Source organism: Salvelinus alpinus, chromosome 38 (assembly GCF_045679555.1).
Source record: "Salvelinus alpinus chromosome 38, SLU_Salpinus.1, whole genome shotgun sequence".
NCBI classification, from domain to species: Eukaryota; Metazoa; Chordata; class Actinopteri; order Salmoniformes; family Salmonidae; genus Salvelinus; species Salvelinus alpinus.
In genome coordinates this window covers 13453740-13475366 of record NC_092123.1, presented here as the reverse complement: position 1 = coordinate 13475366, position 21627 = coordinate 13453740, and the positions used below count along the sequence as shown (strand labels likewise).

Sequence of the window (21627 nt, the reverse complement as noted above, 5' to 3'; positions counted from 1 at the left end):
GCATCGTCTGTCACAAGAGACTATTCCTATGGATTCCTGAAACGTGCGGAGAGTATTTGGAGATTACAAACTAGGCCTAGTTGAATTTACACTACTTCTAAATAAACTGACATCTTGACTTGAAAGGCTGTGAGAAATATTGTTTTACATTTTAGAACAGCTTTCAGGCATAAGCGACAGAAGCTGTAAGTTCAAAATTTGGTTGTGCAGCAGCAGTTTTTCTCGTTTTGTCAGTCACTGACAGTCACACAACAGTGCTTTCAGAAAGTATTCACACCACATTTTGTTGTGGTGTGAACGACCTACTGTACAATTCCTAAGCTATCATTCATTACATTAAAAGTAGACCTAGTTCCATGTCAGTGATGCTTTGACCTGCTTGCTTCGACTCTTAAAAGGATCACTTTCCAAACAAAATCATGTTTGGGTATAAGTCCGCTGTTGATATGGTCCCAAAAATTGAGCATGTCAGCAGGAAAGTTTTTATGATAGAGCATTTTGAGTAAAAAAGCAAAAGATTGGAGATGATGCAACATAAACCATATTATTGTCCATGGAAGAATGGGCCACAGAGGTCATGCTCAGTGTGGGACCCTTACAGTCACTACACTGACATAGGGAGAATTTCAATTGCACTTCCTTGATTCCTTGCATCCTCTCTCGTTGCCTCCTTCTCAAAAACCATTGGATGAGATCAGAAAGGAGGGACCTCCCTTCTGATCTTTCAAACCCCAAAAGGAGGCAGAAGGACACAAGGAAAGGCAATTGAGATTCTCATTGTGTGACATTTAGTAAATTGGTCTCCTTCACAGTGGCAGGTGTGTGCAACCCTGGAGTTCAGGTGCTTGAAATGGGTCATCAATATGTCAGCAGCACCCCCTGCTGCTGTGTCACTTCATTGTCAGTTCTCTCTGAGAAGCTTTCAGTCTCAAACTGGCTGGCATCTGAAATTCTGTCACAGATAATGAATGCATTGCATAATTCATCGTATTCTTAAGATGAAAAGGGGTTAGGTCATTTGTAACAACCTTTCAGAATAGAGAGACACAACTGTCCAATATGACAGGTTTCTGTCAGATACACCAAGGGGGCAATATTCATAAAACATTTTAGACTAGACTAGTAGTACTGATCTAGAATCGGCACCTATCATTTTATTCATTATGATCTAAAATGCAAAACTGATCCTAGATCAGCACTTCTACACTATGAAGATGAGCCCTGCTTCTCATTGCAACATATTTCATAAGGACATTTTCATAGTGCTAAATAATTGTGGGAAGTGCAAAAATTGCCATCAATGCCTCATTATATAATCTGGCAGCATAGTTTAATTAGGAACTTTTCTTCAACAATGTGTGTTATAAAGAGGTGACTATTCATGCATTGTTCAGTAAAAAAAATGTTTTATCACCTGCAAGATTGAGGTTTACAGTAGTTTTGGACTTTGCACAATTCTTTTGCACTACGAAAACATCGACCTTTCGTCTTCTGTCAGATTAAATACAGTATTATGATACAATCAATGTAGAAATGATATACAAACAAGTGATTTCACTTCATTTTTAAGACGCATCTTTACATTTCAAACATCAACATCATACAGTCACAGAACTCCTTCCATGCCCAGAATCTCTGTTAAGGCATTACTCTTTTTTGGTGGATGTCATGAATGGCAAATATAACTTTAAAAAATAACAATAAAAAGTGTCTGTCACATAGCAATATGGTGAACACTGGGGGCGTGCCAAGTTAAAAATATTGGGCAAGTTTGTTTTGCATCTCCCAGTGACTTGGGAGGGTGGAGATTTCACTTTAGGACCAATGGAATGGTCTAAAATAGACAAACTCTGCCCTCCAGTGTACCAGGAGATGCATGCCAACTCAGCCCATTGATGAAAATGTAACCACATCCACACATTCTGAATTGGTCCTTGGCACAGTTAGCAACCCTAACATTTAAGGGATTACGTTGCATATCAAACAAACCAAACATTTTATTCTGAAATAATAACATAAAACTTCCTGGAATAGTACAAACATTCAAAAAGGACTTTGTTCTGATCCATAATTCTTAAAGTGCAAAGCAAAGCTTCCACAGGGAAAAATACAATACTTTTTGAAAATACCATTAACGCATTGCCAAGCAGTGACTGCATTGCAGTATGTGAGCAATAAAAGCTGGGGAGTGTTCATTAGGCACTGAAGGGAAGAAAACGACAGGGAAGGACAACTAGAGTCGTTCAATAAGAAACACTAATTTTATTTTTTTAGTTTTAAAACTTTTTTTCCATTGCGTGCCCTAATGAACACAACCTTAGTAACACCTCACATTACAGTAGCCTCATATCAGTCTAACGTCAGTGGAGTAACTGAAGTACCTGATACATTCAGCTCTGCAGAATTCAAAACTATTCACGCTTTAGCCAAGTCAATATTCATAAAAGATAGACAGTACTACGCCTACTGACCAGACGGACCAGTCACTTGACAGTAGACTACCAATCTCAACTCCAGGACCTGGATTCACAAAACACTTCTAAAGAAAAAATAAGAAGCTTCTTAAGAAAAAAAAGAGAAAAAGTCCAGAAGATTGTTCATAACTGCAATTCACAAACATATTCTTAATAATTCATGATTTTCTTATGAACCTCGTAAAATATATTATTTTGAAGGTTTGTGAATTCGGGCCCAGTCTCTCTTTATCTGAAGATACTGCAATGTATTTGGTGAGTGACAGGACAGATCAGATGGACAGGTCAGTATCTGGAGTGTCTGACATAGCTCTGGGACTGGTAGGACTGATGGCACCACACTCCTCAGGGATACTGTGGGAGGAGTGCCCGTTCACACTGGCATTGAGACACAGCACAGCAGTGCCTGTATGGATGAGACAAAATGGAGGCTCATTTTCAGCAGGAGAATACAGGAGAAAGTATTTTGAAACGGAGGTGCCTCGTCATACATGAACTTGTCCAATTAGAATCCAAAGTGTTTCGGTACGTTGTGTCCTCCCCTACTACACACCAGCCCCGACTAACAACTTATAAAAAGGGAATGTATGTGTGCAAGAAAAATACTGAACTAACATAACAAAATGCTAAAAAATACACTTTTTTTTATTTCACCTTTACTTAACCAGGTAGGCTAGTTGAGAACAAGTTCTCATTTACAACTGCGACCTGGCCAAGATAAAGCAAAGCAGTGCGACACAAACAACAACACAGAGTTACACATGGAATAAACAAACATACCGTCAATAACACAATAGAAAAAAAGTATATATACAGTGTGTGCAAATTAGGTAAGATAAGGGAGGTAAGGCAATAAATAGGCCATAGTGGCGAAATAATTACAATTTAGCAATTAAACACTGGAGTGATAGATGTGCAGAAGATGAATGTGCAAGTAGAGATACTGGGGTGCAAAGGAGCAAAAAACAATAACAGTATAGGGATGCAGTAGTTGGATGGGCTATTTACAGATGGGCTATGTACAGGTGCAGTGATCTGTGAGCTGCTCTGACAGCTGGTGCTTAAAGTTAGCGAGGGAGATATGAGTCTCCATCTTCAGTGATTGTTGCAATTCGTTCCAGTCATTGGCAGCAGAGAACTGGAAGGACAGGCGGCCAAAAGAGGAATTGGCTTTGGGGGTGACCAGTGAAATATACCTGCTGGAGCGCTTGCTACTGGTGGGTGCTGTATGGTGACCAGTGAGCTGAGATAAGGCGGGGCTTTACCTAGCAAAGACTTCTAGATGACCTGGAGCCAGTGGGTCTGGCGACGAATATGAAGCGAGGGCCAGCCAACGAGAACATACAGGCCGCAGTGGTGGGTAATATATGGGGCTTTGGTGACAAAACGGACGGCACTGTGATAGACTGCATCCAATTTCCTGAGTAGAGTGTTGGAGGCTATTTTATAAATTACATCGCCGAAGTCAAGGATCGGCAGGATAGTCAGTTTTACGAGGGTATGTTTGGCAGCATGAGTGAAGGATGCTTTGTTGCAAAATAGGAAGCCGATTGTAGATTTAATTTTGGACAGGAGATGCTTAATGTGAGTCTGGAAGGAGAGTTTACAGTCTAACCAGACACCTATTCTAAGTCAAGACCGTCCAGAGTAGTGATGCTGGACGGGCGGGCAGGTGCGGGCAGCGATCGGTTGAAGAGCATGCATTTAGTTTTACTTGCATTTAAGAGCAGTTGGAGGCCATGGAAGGAGAGTTGTATGGCATTGAAGCTTGTCTGGAGGTTAGTTAACACAGTGTCCAAAGAAGGGCCAGAAGTATACAGAATGGTGTCGTCTGCGTAGAGGTGGATCAAGGAATCACCCGCAGCAAGAGTGACATCATTGATATATACAGAAAAAAGGGTCAGCCCGAGAATTTAACCATGTGGTACCCCTATAGAGACTACCAGAGGTCCGGATAACAGGTCCTCTGAATTGACACGTTGAACTCTATCTGAGAAGTAGTTGGGGAACTAGGCGAGGCAGTCATTTGAGAAACCAAGGATGTTGAGTCTGCCGATAAGAATGTGGTGATTGACAGAGTCGAATGCCTTGGCCAGGTCGATGAATACAGCTGCACAGTATTGTCTCTTATCGATGGCGGTTATGATATCGTTTAGGACCTTGAGCATGGCTGAGATACACCCATGACCAGCTCGGAAACCAGATTGCATAGCGGAGATGGTACGGTGGGATTCGAAATGGTCGGTGATCTGTTTGTTAACTAGGCTTTCGAAGACCTTAGAAAGGCAGGGTAGGTATATGAATAAATCAAATGAAAACACATGGAAAATGTCTGGTATGTGAATTCACAAACGTAGAGTCTGAGAAGTGACATAATTTGGTAATTACTGTAATGTTTGAGGGGAGCAGTGTGCGTGTGTGTTTGTTCATTCATATCTCTTACGGTCCATCTCATAAACACAGCTGTCACTGTGAGCCTCTGTGTCCGAACAAGTCCGTGTCCTCCTCTGGGTTGACCTTTGACCTGATAACACACTCTCCTTTGGCGGGAGACCAGACCTGGAAATGACAAAGGCTTCACTTAGAAACACAGCTCCAGGGTGAATTTTCCCCTAGATACAGATCTAGGATCAGCTTCCCCAACCCTAACCATTAGTGGGGGAAATATAAAACTGTCCCAAGATCAGCGTCTAAGGGCAAATTCACTCTACACCTAGAAGCACACTGGTAATGACAAGGACCTTTGTAGTAGAACCAGTGGAATGTTTTCTGTACGCAAGAATACCTGTCGAAATTGTACGTGCCCGGGTAACTTATGGACCGCTTCATCTGCAAATGAAAAAAGGAAATGGACACCGTTAGTACCTGTGCCTATCACTGAATATCAAGGACTTTAAAATTACAAAATATGATTCCTACATTGAGCCTATTCACAGCAGCATAAAAGCGAACATCCGCAATTGTGGTATATTCCAAAACAGGTGTATCAAAAGTAAGTAACATAGGAAACTAAAACACAGTCTCTGTTCAAGTCTACAGAAGCCCGAGGCAAAAAATAAAATAAATTGTACACTCTTGGAATTCTCATTAGAACGACTTAGTATATCGTTTGAATGACTTAGTATCTTGTTCAAACGACTTTTAGTATATTTTTCGAACAATTTGTATCTCGTTTGTCATTCAAACGATAGTATCCATTTTAAACAAATTAGTATAAGTAGTTTCAACCACTTATCTTGTTTGAATGACTTAATTGTTATTTTGCCTAATTAGGCCTAATTTGTTACGTAGCTTGTCAGACAGTGTAATGGTTGTTGCAGCCATTCCATCCATTGATATGATTATTAATTGACAGTTCTTTGATCATGCAGGGCTGCTTTTGAATGCCAGAGCATGTAAGTAGGCCGCAGAGCGTAATTTGAGCAGATTTTTTAAAATGGTGTCGGCCTTCTCTTCTGCTCCAATGTCACTCTGGTACTGCTCAGCCATAAGTTCTGGCCATGCTCTGCCTAGCATTTTTCGTTTCCTCTATCACGATTTCAATTAGGCCTATTCAATTGTAATCATTTAGCCTACTCCACCCACAGTAGTCTATATCTAGTTTATATTCTACTTTCTAACTATAGGAAATGTAATTTCAATTTTGAAATTGAGATAAAGCCGTCACCTTGTGTGGATGTTATTTAAAAAAAATCTATTACATTTAAGTAGGGGCAGGCACAGAGTCCAGCAGGACAGTGTCACAAGGCTGCATAGTCGTAGGCCTACACTTCACCATTGCTGTACGGAATACACAGCCGTCCTTGATTGTGAGCTAGAATTAAATGTGTGCAACACTACACGTAAACAACGGTTTTCCATCAATAGAATCAATGTAGGGAGGTAACGTGATATAAGGAAATTGCTTAGACCGCATTTACCGGTAGGACTAGTTATCTTACGCGCTCTGGCAGAGAAATAGCCCGTGAGTTCTTTAACAGTAGCCTAAAGTAAAGTATCCATCACCAACAAATTCATGAATTTCCGAGATAATAGGCTGGTTTATGCTGCGAACAACATGCTTTTATCAGCCTACCAGAATCACCTACAAAAACAGGTTCGTGATAGGCCTTTAATTTAATAGTTATAGCCCACAGTTCACAATAACAGGAAAAAATGTATTTAAAATCACTGAAATAAAATGAAGCGATAGTAAACTTATGACATTTAATTTAATCTTTAAAGTGTTGGCTAATGGTTTACTGAAACATAAGGAAGCTATCTGATTTTCAAATCGCACCGATGACAATAACCTACTAACTTGATGGAAAGGCAAAAAAAAAATATTGATTTGAAAGCATCCTTGAGAAGGAGCGCTTGAGAGGGAGAACCATGTGTAATGGATGGAGTGTTGCTAAATAAATCCTTGCATTGCAGGGATCCACTTGATTTTTGAATGACTACCTCATCTATGTACTTCACACATACAGATAATTGTAAGGTCCTACAGTCGAGCAGTAAATTTCAAACAGTTTCAACCACAAAGACCAGGGAGGTTTTCCTATGCCTCGCAAAGAAGTGCACCTATTGGTAGATGGATAACAAAAAATAACAAAAAAACTGACATTTAATATCCCTTTGAGCATGGTGAAGTTATTAATTACACGTTGGATGGTGCATCAACACACACAGTCAATACAAGCATACAGGCGTCCTTCCTAACTTAGTTGTTAGGGATTTCAGCATGAGGCCAATGGTGAGTTTAAAACAGTTACAGAGTTTAATGGCTGTGATAGGAGAAAACTGAGGATCAATCAACAACATTGTAGTTACTCCACAATACTAACCTAATTGACAGAGTGAAAAGGAAGCCTGTACAGAATAAAAATATTCCAAAACATGCAAGGCACTAAAGGCAGTAAAGTAGGCACTAAAGTAATAATGCAAAAAATGTGGCAAAGCAATTAACTTTTTTCCTGATGAAAAAGTGTTATGTTTGGGGCAAATCCAATACAACACATTACTGAGTACCACTCTCCATATTTGCAAGCATAGTGGTGGCTGCATTATGTTATGGGTATGCTTGTAATCATTAAGGACTGGGGAGTTTTTCAGGATAAAAAAGAAACAGAATGGAGCTAAGCACAGACAAAATCCTAGAGGAAAACCTGGTTCAGTCTGCTTTCCACCAGACACTGGGAGATGAATTCAACTTTCAGCAGGACAATAACCTAAAACAAAAGGCCAAATCTACACTGGAGTTGTTTACCATGTTCATGAGTGGCCAAGTTACAGTTTTGACTTAAATCTGCTTGAAAATCTATGGCAAGACCTCAAAATGGTTGTTTAGCAATGATAAACAACCAATTTGACAGCACTTGAATAATTTAGAAAATAATAATGAGCAAATATTGCACAATCCAGGTGAGGAAAGCTCTTACAGACTTACCCAGAAAGACCCACATCTGTAATTGCTCCCAAAGGTATAACATATATTAACTCAAGAGGTTGAATACTTATCTAATCAAGATATTAGTTTTTCAAATATCAATCATTTTTTACAAATGTTATAATTTTTCTTCCAATTTGACTTTACTAAGTATTTTATGTAGATCGTTTCCATTTTAATCCCACTTTGTAACACAACAAAATGTTGAAAAAGTCAAGGGGTGTAAATAGTTTCTGAAGGTATTGTAATTAAACAGTATTTTAGGGAGTGCAGATTACCAGCGTAGAGCTGTTTTTACGCAATAATCTGTGTTCTCTTTTGGTGATATCACCATTGCGCATGCACTTGACAGTGTGTTAGATTAAACCCGATTGTCGGGTTTGTAGTGAGTCTCTTATAGAACGTCTGATAATTCAGTTGCCTGAGTAATTCAGTTTTATAGACAGCATATTCTTGTACAGTAAAAGCACATCCCTTGTCCACTGGGTGGATGATTATAGAGGTGTCATTCTGGAGATTTAAGGGCTTGTTTCTCAGAGCGGGTAAAGTTATTCCTAACATGGGGATATGAAATGCAAATCTTTTAAATTGTTGCATGTTGAGTTTATATTCTTGTTTAGCATACATAGGGGACTGTATAGCTATGCTTTGGATCAAGTCAAGCAAGGATGCAACAGATGAGAAGAGATAAGAGATAAAGAGATAAGACATCTGGGTAGTGTTCATTAGGCACCAAATGGGAGAAAACGGATTGAAACGGAGTGACAACCTGTAATTTTCCAATACGAAATGCTCATTTTGCAATGTTTTAAAACGTTGTCTGTTGCATGCCTTAATGAACACACCCCTGTGATGAAGCTGTACAGAGTATGGTGAAGTTGCCCCTAGACATTGATCATGGGTCAAGTGTTGCATTTTCCCCACTAATTGGATTGGGGAGAGGAATCTGATCCAAGATCTGTACCTATGGGAAACTTCACTAGACAGTACATTGAATACCATCCTACCCGGGCCATCTGTATTGGGGACGGAGAAACAGGGGACATCATCATATCGTCTGGAGGGTTCAACAGCACCATGTCTGTCTTGAACTTGGAGTTGGCCATCTTCATACATTCTTCCAGTGTTTTGATGAAGGTGTTACACGTGGCACTCAGTAAAGAGGAGGCCTCATTCAGAGTCTGGAGCAACAAAGAAAAGACAAGGAGAGGCGAATCAGTCAACTACAATTGGAGATTGGGCACGGACAAAAATAAAAGACATAAATATACACAATATTAAGCCTAATATATTACTACATGTGCCTCAGGCCTTCTTAGGTGGTGTGAAGAAACTACTCCTTAAATTGGCAACACAATGTGTTACTAAAAAGTGCTTGAAGAGTTTACAACGCTCCAAACTACAACCATTTTAGTCACATTTCACGACCCTTTGACTTGGCTGTGAAGGTTACATTTTTTAAATTGGACATACCGGTGAGAGTTGCACATTTTACCTGGTCACCTCAATCAAAACTTAAAATGTTTTGGGTGGATAAACCCATGCTTTTGTCAAACAGTAAAGTGCATTATCCTCATGGTTCCTGTAATGAAATTGTCTGGCCTGCCACTGTGCCTGTTTTGATGGGGCCGGCTGATGCAATGAGTGAGTCTCTCACACCCTCTTCTCCCCCCTCGTGCACCCCGAAAAATGCATTATGATTGTATAACATTTAAAAATGTAATTGCGGGGGTAAAACAACTTTGGAAGCAAGCCGCTGTCCATGCAACAAAAACAAAAAAAGGAGGATCTCAGCTTTCTGTAGGTATACTTATTATTTCTCAACTCTCAATATTTAGCTCAAAGCACACTGTTTTACAATCAAGATGTCTGATATGGCTTTGAAATACGGAGCGTGCGAACTGCATATCAGCCATCACGAGTGCACTAGGCCTCATTGGGAACATTTAATATACTGTTAGATTAATACATGGCAACACAAGCAGTAGGTGTTATATTTTTAGTCAGCAATCTAGCTAATGTGTTTGAAATGTTCACTCCCTTAGGTGGTGAATTAGTACCAATTTAATTCTGGAGTCCTATTTTGACAGTAAAACATAACAATAATTAATTATCAACCATTCATGACAATCACTGGATTATGTTACATATCAAAAATATATTGAATTACGCATTCCTGCTTGGACATGTTATATGTAACAACGTATTTATTGAATACTATATCAGTCCATTACACTAGCATTGTACATCTAAATTACTTTCTATTGCGTGACCCCGACCAAATTGCTGCTAGTGCCACCAACTGAAAAAGTTACTGGCTCCAGTGCCACCAGGGGGAAACGTTAGTCTGGAGCTCTGGTTTAACAGAATTAACTTAATTTCTGTACTCATCAAAACAAATACATATTTTTGTTGACTGTTTTTAATTCCCAACCCTGGGCTTGCAGACACACCAAACACCCACGATGAGTGCCTTGCTCAAAGGCACAACTGCAGTACCAGCTTGCACCAAATATTTTCTCGCCAGCCCAGGGATTCACACCGGCAACCGTCCAGATCTTGGCCTGTCGCTCTGATCTCGAGTACAGTGGCACTACCAAGACTTAATTTGGCGTAGATGAAGAGTAAAAGAGCAAATGGGGAAAGGTGGATACCTAGTCAGTTGTATAACTGAATGCATTCAACTGAAATGTGTCTTTCGCATTTAACCCAACCCCTCTGATTCAGAGAGGTGCGGGGGGGGGGCTGGCATAATCGACATCCACGTCTTCGGCGCCCGGGGAACGGTGGGTTAACTGCCTTGTTCAGGGGCAGAACGACAGATTTTTACCTCATCAGCTCAGGGATTCCATCTAGCAACCTTTCGGTTACTGGCCCAATACTCTAACCACTAGGCTACCTGCCGCCACGCTGGTGATTTCTGACAGCCAACACTAGGGCTGCATCCCAATGGCACCCTATTCCATACAGTGCACTACTTTTGACCAGGGCCCATAGGTCTCCGGGCAAAATAAGTGCAGTATGTAGGAAATAGGGTGCCATTTGGGACACAGCCTAGCTAAAACCATGCAGGTATAGTTACCTCCGAGCTGGAATTGGAGTGGTCTCCTTCCTGGTCCTCCTGGCCCACAGACTCCTGTATCGTGTGGACCTGCTGCATTAGCAAGTCACAGTAGAGACGCAGCTCGGACATCTTCGTTTTCAGAGATTCTGTCGTCTCTGTTATTTCTTCCAATAAAAAAAACAGAACACTGTTATGTTAGTGAGAGGCCCTTTAAGGTAAGGTACTGTAACTCTAGCCTGGTCAGTGGTCCTAGATCGGTTGGTGCTCTTCAGTTTCCCCCTAGGATTTTTTCCAGCAGCAGTGTCAGAGTTAGCGGTGAGGGGGGTCTCCCTGCGGGGGAGATGGGGTCTTTCTGGGGCATACATCTATATATCTCCATATTTTTTTTACCATTGCAGCCACGATTGCGATATGCTTGAAGGGGAAACACAGCCATTTCCAACTTCATTGCTGTCATTTGGCATCACAATTCCATAAGGATTAGTCAGCAAGAGAGCATAAACAGACTGACATCCAGGTTAAGGTAACACATGATCACTCATCTAAGTTCGGTTCCCTTTTTAAGGGCAATGTGAACACAAAGCTCCCCAGGTTCACTTGTCATTATTCCCGCACCACACAGACTACTGCAACACTGTTTCCCCTGTCATGCCCCTCACATTGGTGCCACAAAACAGAGATGATGATGAGAAAGTTCGTGGGGAAAACATGTCCGTTTTTGGATATTGATTAGCGATTTTCAAGGATGGAGAGAAATTCCCAAATATGTGTAGAGATTTGTACTGGCACGATAATCAGATTATTTGTTTGCAATATGTGATTTACATTTACATTTAAGTCATTTAGCAGACGCTCTTATCCAGAGCGACTTACAAATTGGTGCATTCACCTTATGATATCCAGTGGAACAACCACTTTACATGTGATCTAATCCAATGTAGATTTGGCCATGTGTTTTAAGGTTATTGTTCTGCTGAAAGTGAAATTCATTTAAGCAATTATTTTACTCCTGAACTTATTTAGGCTTGCCATACCAAAGGGGTTGAATACTTATTGACTCGAGACATTTCATTTGTAAACATTTCAGAAAAACATAATTCCACTTAGACATTATTGGGTATTGTTTGTAGGCCTGCGAGAGAAAAATTCAGGTTTACCAAATAAATTACTGGGAGCTTGAGTGTGCGGCTCTCTTTATTTTTATAGCCTACAAATTAAGGATGTAACACATCAAAACATGTAAAAAGTCAAGGGGTGTGAATACTTTCTGAAGGCACTGTACATGAATGATCCCAATACAAGTTCAAAGACGGCCGCAATTAGAAAAAAATGGAAAACTAGATTGTGCTGATTTATAGGTACATTGTATCACGTCACAGATTAAAAACTCTGTGGATAGTGCCAAAACAAAGACTTCATATCTGAATTCCGCCATCTTTATGCACCTTCGCCATTACAGCATTATTTAATCTGCAGTATTCTTCTGCTATTTATTCTGTTACCAATAATATTTACATGCTAATATTATGTTCTGATTAGAATTGTCTCATCTTTTAACTAAATGCAATCTATTAGCTTTCAAAATGTTAGTTTTTAAGTTTTATTAGTTGTATTTACGGGATACACATGGTATACATCGTCCAACGAAATGCTTACTTGAAGGTTCCTTCTCGACAATGCAACAATAAGAAATAATAAAATATAAAGTAAATGGCTTAGTAGAATAGAATAAATATTTTAGCATTGGTATAATACAGGAAGTCTAATATTTACAAGTGTATTGTGGAAGGGGGGCAGGGCAGTGTTTAATCTGAGCAGTATAATAAGAGCCTGGTAGCAGCAGTTGTGAAATGTGTGTAGCATGAACGTAAACTCAGCAAAAAAAAGAAACGCCCTCTCACTGTCAACTGCGTTCATTTTCAGCAAACTTAACATGTGTAAATATTCATATGAACATAAGATTCAACAGACATAAACTGATCAAGTTCCACAGACATGTGACTAACAGAAATGGAATAGTGTCCCTGAACAAAAGGGGGGTTAAAATCAAAAGTAACAGTCAGTATCTGGTGTGGCCACCAGCTGCATTAACTACTGCAGTGCATCTCCTCCTCATGGACTGCACCAGATTTGCCAGTTCTTGCTGTGAGATGTTACCCCACTCTTCCACCAAGGCACCTGCAAGTTCCCTGACATTTCTGGGGGGAATGGCTCTAGCTCTCACCCTCCGATCCAACAGGTTCCGTCGTGCTCAATGGGATTGAGATCCGGGCACTTCGCTGGACATGGCAGAACACGGACAATTCCTGTCTTGCAGGAAATCACGCACAGAACGAGCAGTATGGCTGGTGGCATTGTCATACTGGACGGCCATGTTAGGATGAGCCTGCAGGAAGGGTACCACATGAGGGAGGAGGATCTCTTCCCTGTAACGCACAGCGTTGAGATTGCCTGCAATGACAACAAGCTCAGTCCATTGATGCTGTGACACTGCCTCAGAACACCCTCCACCTCCAAATTGATCCCGCTCCAGTGTACAGGCCTCGGAGTAACGCTCATTCCTTTGACGATAAACGCGAATCCGACCATTACCCCCTGGTGAGACAAAACCACGACTCATCAGTGAAGAGCAGTTTTTGCCAGTCCTGTCTGGTCCAGCAACGGTGGGTTGCCGGTGATGTCTGGTGAGGACCTGCCTTTACAACAGGCCTTCAAGCCCTCAGTCCAGCCTCTCTCTATTGCGTACAGTCTGAGCACTGATGGAGGGATTGTGCGTTCCTGGTGTAACTCGGGCAGTTGTTGTTGCCATCCTGTACCTGTCCCACAGGTGTGATGTTCAGATGTACCGATCCTGTGCAGGTGTTGTTACACGTGGTCTGCCACTGCGAGGATGATCAGCTGTCCATCCTGTCTCCCTGTAGCGCGGTCTTAGGTGTCTCACAGTAAGGACATTGCAATTTATTGCCATGGCCACATCTGCAGTCCTCATGCCTCCTTGCAGCATGCCTAAGGCACGTTCACGCAGATGAGCAGGCACCCTACCCTGGGCATCTTTCTTTTGGTGTTTTTCAGAGTCAGTAGAAAGGCCTCTTTAGTGTCCTAAGTTTTCATAACTGTGACCTTAATTGCCTACCGTCTGTAAGCTGTTAGTGTCTTAACGACCATTCCACAGGTGCATGTTCATTAATTGTTTATGGTTCATTGAACAAGCATGGGAAACAGTGTTTAAACCCTTTACAATGAAGATCTGTGAAGTTATTTGGATTTTTACGAATTATCTTTTAAAGACAGGGTCCTGAAAAAGGTGCGGAGAATCAGAGCAGGTTGTGGCTGGGGGTGTGTGGGGTCCTTGACGATGGGGTCCTTCCTCAGGCAACATTTTGAGTAGATGTCCTGGATGGGTGGGAGTACGGTCCCAGTGATGTATTGGGCCATCTTCACCACCTGCTAGAGGGCATTGTGGTCGTGGACGGAGCAATTAACGTACCAGGCCGTGATGCAACTGGTCAGGACGCTCTCAAAGCGGTAAAACCTTGAGGACCCGGGGCAGCATACCGAATTTCTTCAGCCGCGCTCTTGACAAGAGTGTAGTTGGTCCATGACAAGTCCTCGTGATGTGGACACAGAGGAACTTAAAACTTGTGACTCTCCTGCTCCCTCCTCTGGTTCCTGAAGTCCTGAAGTCAACAATCAACTAGTTTTTCTGACGTTGAGGGAGAGGTTGTTGTCACGACGCCACAATGCCAGTTCACTTACAGTTGAAGTCGGAAGTTTCCATACACTTAGGTTAAAGTCATTAAAACTCATTTTTCAACCACTCCGCAAATTTTGTGTTAACAAACTATAGTTTTGGCAAGTTGGTTAGGACAGTTTACATACACCTTAGCCAACTACTTTTAAACTCAGTTTCACAATTCCTGACATTTAATCCTAGTAAAAATTCCCTGTCTTAGGTCAGTTAGGATCACCACTTTATTTTAAGAATGAGAAATGTCAGAATAATACTAGAGAGAATGATTTTTTGGAGCTTTTATTTCTTTCATCGCATTCCCAGTGGGTCAGAAGTTTACATACACTCAATTAGTATTTTGTAGCGTTGCCTTTAAATTGCTGAACTTCGGTCAAACGTTTCAGGTAGCCTTTCACAAGCTTCCCACAATAAGTTGGGTGAATTTTGGCCCATTCCTCCTGACAGAGCTGGTGTAACTGAGTCAGGTTTGTAGGCCTCCCTGCTCGCACACGCTTTTTCAGTTCTGCCCACACATTTTCTATAGGATTGAGGTCAAGGCTTTGTGATGGCCGGTGTGAGTTATTTAGCTTATTTTTTTTACCCCAAAGTTCACTTTAAAGAGGACTGCGATTGGTTATTTTAAAGAGGACAATATGTGAAAACACCCTAAAGGATAGGCCTATACAGTACATGTTCAATTAGGACACTGAATGAGAACGCATGAGGGTCAATGTGAGAGGGAGACAAGCACAAGGGAGATTAATGACAAACAAAGAAAACACTGCTGGGTCAGTACCTTTTTCTTTATTGGCCCTCGTGTCAGCAAGGCCGGCTTTAGAACTTCCAAGTGCCACAAGCCACTTCTGTCGTTCGGCAGCATTGACAGCTTTGACGTAAAAATGCTGCTCTCCTGGTATGATCAGTTCCAGTCTGTTATTGTCAGTGGGGTGAACTAATGAAAAATACATCAACACAACCCTTCAGCACAAGAATCAACCATAAATTGAGATTTCAATAGCAAATACTACCTGTACTGAGATTAGAGGGGTTTAACTGGCAATCTGGGATTTAAAAGAACAATGAAGCAGAAACCCTGCCAATGTTTGGGAAAACAGCTGAGGGATGGGAGTTGAGAAATGTAACCACTACCAAATTCATTGGGTGAGTGGCACAATATAGGCCTTTCAGAAACAAATCATACCTTTGATTTCACAGACGGACATCTTAATACTTCCTTTGCTCCCTTTGCAGACATCATCTTGAGAATCATAGTAGGAAATTATTCCATTGTGTAAAACAAACCAGCGTGGCTGCCACCCTGTAATCATTTCAGATGAGCTAGGTTAGTTCTTCTTGCACTGACAACTTCTGTTTTTACAGGTTGGTTCTTCCTGTGCAGACAACTGATGAATCAACATAGCTAGATATCAACACAACCAACCAGTATTACCAAGAACACCTAGTCAAACACTCTCTTCCAGGTAGCCTAAACTCAACTCCACAATTTACGATGGAGTTGAGCGGTGACTAGTGTGAGAAGGGGGCAATTGCGACCTGCAATTTGGGGCAGAATTGCACGTGGGCATTCTTGCATATGCAGGAATCCCTCTTTATACTTCTATTGGTCCATTTTTAAGCTAGGATTCCGGTACAACAGGCAGGGGGTGGGGCGCTCCAGTACAGTAGGTGGCGATAATGCACCATAACGATGGATGCCAACTGACAATAAACTCCACAGAAGAAGAGACGGGGCGACAACGGTCGCTAGCTATGGTAAACAGTGTCCTTCACTCCCGCCTGTCGTGCAATGTTTTCCTGCAGTTCTGTTAACAAGGGCAGTTCTTCGGCAGGCATTTAGGACAATAGGTGCTAGCTAGCAAGCTAGGACTCCGTTACACAGCAAGCAGCAGGCGGGATAGGTAGCTAGCTAGCACACCGGTAGACAGTATCCCTCGCCCCGGCCTGTCAGGCACTGCTTTTCTGCAGTTCTGTTAACAATGGTGAGGCCAGGTGTTTGGCAAGAGGGAGCAAAAGACACTGTGTGCTAGCTAGTTAACTGGGTCATTCCTACATTGCGGTGCATGTTCTGTTGCCAGGAAATATCAGTTCTTATTTAGTTTAAAATGTGATTACAAAAAAATGTAAATATGAGATCAGGTGTCCTTTACCTTAAAAACACCAAAATATGGATATTGAAAGGGCATTTTATGCATTTTGAATACTTTTTCTGTGGATTTGGGTGTTTTTGCCATGTACCCAGGTGTTATTCATCAACTTCTAATAGAAATATAAGCCATAAAAAAATCCCCCCCCCCAAAAAGTCATTATTTTATAGTCCTAGTTAATAAAATCTCAAAGTTTTTTTTTCATGATTGTATTTATTTTTATTGCATTTAAAATGTTCTGTATTCTTGATATCACTTTCTACCTTGTTAGTTTGTAGTAATTCTCCTTTAAAGCTGTAATTTGTAACTGTTTGGGTGACCTGACCAAATTCACATAGAAATATGAGTTATAGAGATGAAAGTGTCATAGAAAGCAAGTCTATGTGGGCTATTTCTATGCTTCCCATTCTTAAATTTCGTTTTAGCCTCAGTTTTGTACACCAGTTTCAAACAGTTGAAAATACAATATTTTTAGTTATGGAAAATATTTTTCACAACGGTTTAGATGGTACAATCACTCTACAACAACCTTGCTTATTTTGTCACATGAACTGAAAATAGCCCATTCTATTAGAATTTAAGCAAAAGAAAATGACAGAGCGATTTCTGCATAGCACATCTTTAGACTTGCTTTCAATGACAATGTCATATCCATAACTCCTATTTCTATGTTCATGTTGTTGTTTGGTGGGAAAACAATGGTGCAAAGCTAAATAAATATAAAACACTTATTTTCCCATGTTTCATGACACTTGTCTCACACATGCATTTCCACCCTATTAGGCTAAATTATATAGAAAATGTAACACATTTTCTAAATGTTAAAATACATTTCATATAGAAGTTCAAAACCTGTTCAAATGTTTACCATTATGCTAGTTTAATCTCAATCACCCACAGAGCTATGGCTAATTAAGGCTACACATTTCCACCCTGTTAGGTTCTACCTTGCCTAAATATCACTGTTTCCATGGTTAATTATGAATATCAGTCTGAAAGAAGTCGCTGTAAAAAAGACGCAATAGTCTCTACAAGGCAGAAAGTTAAATAAAATTATATTTACACTTAATTTACTGGTTGTACATGCTATTGGTTCTTTTGGCGGTAGGAGGTGGAGATAGGGTATCCACAGGAAAGTGTCGTTTACCCCACTTTTTGTGGCGCGGTGGGTTCTGTCGCTTGTGTTTTTAATCGGTTGATGCATTGCACGTGATGCTCAATGTGTAAAAAATAGCCGAACATAACCAAATGTAGTCGACCGAAGCACATTTCCTCACAATCAGCTGGAAGTGTTTGCCGTTCGGTTAGGCTCGGCCATATTGTGTAAGTGTTTGTCACATGCGAATTGCATCAGTATTGAAAATAAAAACCAGAAATACAAACGATAAACAGACCAGCATAGGCCTACTTAAGGTCGGGTTGATAACACTACTCTGGGAATATTTTGTCTCACATTCCTATCTGCAAAAGGACCAACCACACGGACAACCGGTAAAGTATGATTTTATTCAGCATTCTGGCTCATAGAGGTTGTGAAAGGAAACTTTCCTGGTTCAAACGTTAATTTCTATGTCTAGGGTCTTTAGGCTAGGTTCCACCCTGTTATTATGCAATAACTGTATGGGGTTATGCACCTAAAATAGATCAAAGTGTCTTAGTTTGACCAATATGTTTTTCTGAAAGTCAAAGATGTCCTTTTCCTGAATAAAAAAATATATACAAATATTTGTTTTGTATTCTAAAGTTATGAGGTCCAAAAGGTACTGCAATGTAGGAATGACCCAACTAGGAGGACTCCGATGCACAGCAGGCGGGAGGCAGGGTGACACCGATAGATATCTAGGACACTGGTACAGTGTTCTTCACCCCCAAAAAACGTTGATAATACTTGTATTTCCCTTTTGACAATATTTTAAATCGCATAGACAATCAGGGGATATCCAGAATATCAAAAGTGTCACAGAAGCATGAAGATGGCATGGGGGGGGGGGTGAATGCCCACATGCAGGAACGCCCCGAATTGCAGGTCGCAATCATACACAATTGACTAGTGTGGGCAGACTGGAACATCAACGTCACATAAAAAAACGACTGATTTCAGCACCCAAAGAACAGCCCGCAATTACACACAACATTGGTAATTGTATGTGACAGCTCCAGTCCGCCCACAAGCACAGCACTAGTCACAGCCCAACTCCATCGTAAATCGTTGAGTTTAGTCGGTTAGTGCAAAGTTAGCTAGCTTATAAGTGTAGGTTGTAAGTTAGTAAGAATCTTATAAGTTAGTTACCTTACACATATATCAAATGACACAGCAAGGGCTGTGAAGGGCAGACAAGCAGAGGTAGGTTGTGTATCTAAGCTAACGTTAGCTTAGCTAAATTGAATGTCAGTGTGACAACTATGCTAACGAGATAGTCAAGCTAGCTAGCTAAACTATGGACCAAACACATTAAATGCATAACGTTACCTGTCATATAATTTGTCCACTTATAGAGAACTCCTTCCATAATGAGCTTGCAGAAATACCACACGATCCACGTCCCCAAAAATCTCGTCACTAGCTAATACTGATAACGTACCAAAGCTAATAAGCCATTTAGCTTGCCAACTTCATGATGATAGCTAGCTAAAACCAAACTAAATATGTATGTTAACCTCACAGTATATAGTGCCATGTGAATGACTATGCGTCAGCCAACAACACAGTGTAAACTCCGTTCATTTTGTTATCGTTTTGTAATTGAACTAGCGTTGAATAAACAATTGCCAGCGGATTGCTTCCTAGCTAGCTAGCTATATTTGTAAACAAAAATAACGTCACGTCCGTTTTGAGCCTTCAAAATACAAGCTCTCGTTTGATTTAGATGCCTTCTTTACACCCCGTAATTATCCTACATGGAAGAGAGAAATAGTAATAGCGTAAACTCTGAAAATAAGTTATGTTTTAAACACAGGTTTAGATCTTATACGTTTTGTTCTATGCGTTCATTTTCATCAGCTAATTTCACTTTTTGTGAATTTTGAAGAATTTATGTAATAAAAAAAGCACAAAGGCCTATTCATAAATTAACTGACTAATATTATCTCATATAACAAAAAGTATAGCATCTCCTAAACTTGTGTCAACCTCAGACCTTATTTTGGCATTTATTCCAAAGGGATGGTTGAACAAACCAGAGGAAACTAATTTCCGGGTTCTAGGACTACAAACTGGCGAACTCTATAATCGATTTGATTTCATACCCCCTGCTTTTGGTGAGATGAGGTAACTGGCAGTTAATCCAAGAAAGAAGACGAGTAGGCGGCCTGTCCATTGCAATAAAAACGATTTGTCTTAGCTTCCCCTGTAAACTAAAGTGCAATTAAAAATTCTCAATACTATTTATCCATCCAGTTAATTTCTAAGGCTTCGTTTCAACCTTGGTCAAAACTGCGGACCATGCATGTATTCTTCTCCTGTACCTTCACCCAAACATGCTGGACTGCTCTTCAAGACTGGTTTGCGCTACCAGAGATAGCGTTTTCAAGCAATTATATCATATACTGTATATGGTGATATTATAAAATATTCAAATTCGGAATTTCTGAACAATGTAATAAATATTGCCCATTTTTTTATCCACAAAGTGACATTTACGAAGGCTATCCACAACTTTGTTTTCCAACATGAATTCCACATTTATACAGAATCCCTTAAATTGATGAAGAACAAAAAAATATGTAAACTTCAGACAACTGTTATGGATGCAAATCTGATTTTATGAGAACCCCTGCTACAGTATGTACTGTTCTACTCTTTTTTTTATTAATTTTTTTATGTATCCTATTATTTTCATTGTAAATCCTGCGCAGGCCTTTGTTTATATGATATTGTGAAACTATTGTGCCTATTGTTGTAAATTGAATTATTGTGAATCTTTTTTCTTCTTAAAACTTCTAATTTGATTAGAAGACATAACAATTTTACATAAAATAATAATGGTCACAGTTATTGTTTAAATCATCAAATGTAATTTTGATTAATAAAAATGAACTCTATAATCTATAATGGTCCCGTGTGGCTCAGTTGGTAGAGCATGGCGCTTGCAACGCCAGGGTTGTGGGTTCATTCCCCACGGGGGGACCAGGATGAATATGTATGAACTTTCCAATTTGTAAGTCGCTCTGGATAAGAGCGTCAGCTAAATGACTTAAACGTAAATGTAATGTAAATGAATTACAATAATAACTCCTTTTTTGACATAATACATTACCAGACAGTTATTTGGACCGATTGAAGGTTACATCAACATGTTAATTAAAAGGTCCCTAAAGAAATAAAATAACTTAATACAACAAATTTGAACAGAAAGTTAGCAAAAATAGATAAGATTTTGCTACTATGGTAAGGAAAATACCTGTCTATTTGTGGAAAAATCACCATGATTCATTCTTTAGAACACATCCCAGTTTACCTATCTTATTTATGGCCCGGCACATGGAAAACAATTTGTCTTTAAAATAATTTGAGCAAAAATTATTTCACTTTATTTGGAATGGCAAGCCAGATAAAATAAAACGTGCCTATTTGTAAATGAATATGAGTTTTGGGGGCTTAAAATATTAAAGCATTAAACCTCTCACTAAAAGCATCAGGGCTCCAGAGTGGCACAGCGGTCTAAGGCACTGCATCTCAGTGGTAGAGGCGTCACTACAGACCGTGGTTATATCCTGGGCTGTATCACAACCGGCCGTGATTGGGAGTCCCATAGGGCCGTGCACAA

General features: G+C 40.3%; 2 protein-coding genes across 3 annotated transcripts in view; one reads left to right on the top strand and one right to left on the bottom strand.

Annotated features, from left to right (window-relative positions):
• Window positions 1-1549: 1549 nt before the first annotated feature.
• On the bottom strand, window positions 1550-19700 carry LOC139566462 (pleckstrin homology domain-containing family A member 3-like). Of its 2 annotated transcripts, XM_071387654.1 has the most exons (8): window positions 19332-19700; window positions 15898-16014; window positions 15493-15648; window positions 10985-11130; window positions 8910-9083; window positions 5260-5303; window positions 4918-5033; window positions 1550-2880 (listed from the first exon to the last, which is right to left on the bottom strand). In XM_071387654.1, exons 1-8 carry the CDS (start codon window positions 19369-19371, stop codon window positions 2747-2749), a joined length of 927 nt encoding a protein of 308 aa, XP_071243755.1. In that variant the 5' UTR covers window positions 19372-19700; the 3' UTR covers window positions 1550-2746. The 2 variants fall into 2 exon arrangements, with proteins under 2 accessions (XP_071243755.1, XP_071243754.1); XM_071387653.1 differs by lacking the exon at window positions 15898-16014 and having other exon boundaries at window positions 19332-19671.
• Window positions 18142-21627, top strand: part of ankrd10a (ankyrin repeat domain 10a) — a 39632-nt gene continuing 36146 nt past the window's right edge. The window contains exon 1 of the mRNA XM_071387651.1: window positions 18142-18352. Coding sequence (XP_071243752.1) covers window positions 18200-18352 — 153 coding nt within the window. The 5' untranslated portion in view covers window positions 18142-18199. The remainder of the gene's footprint in view (window positions 18353-21627) is intronic.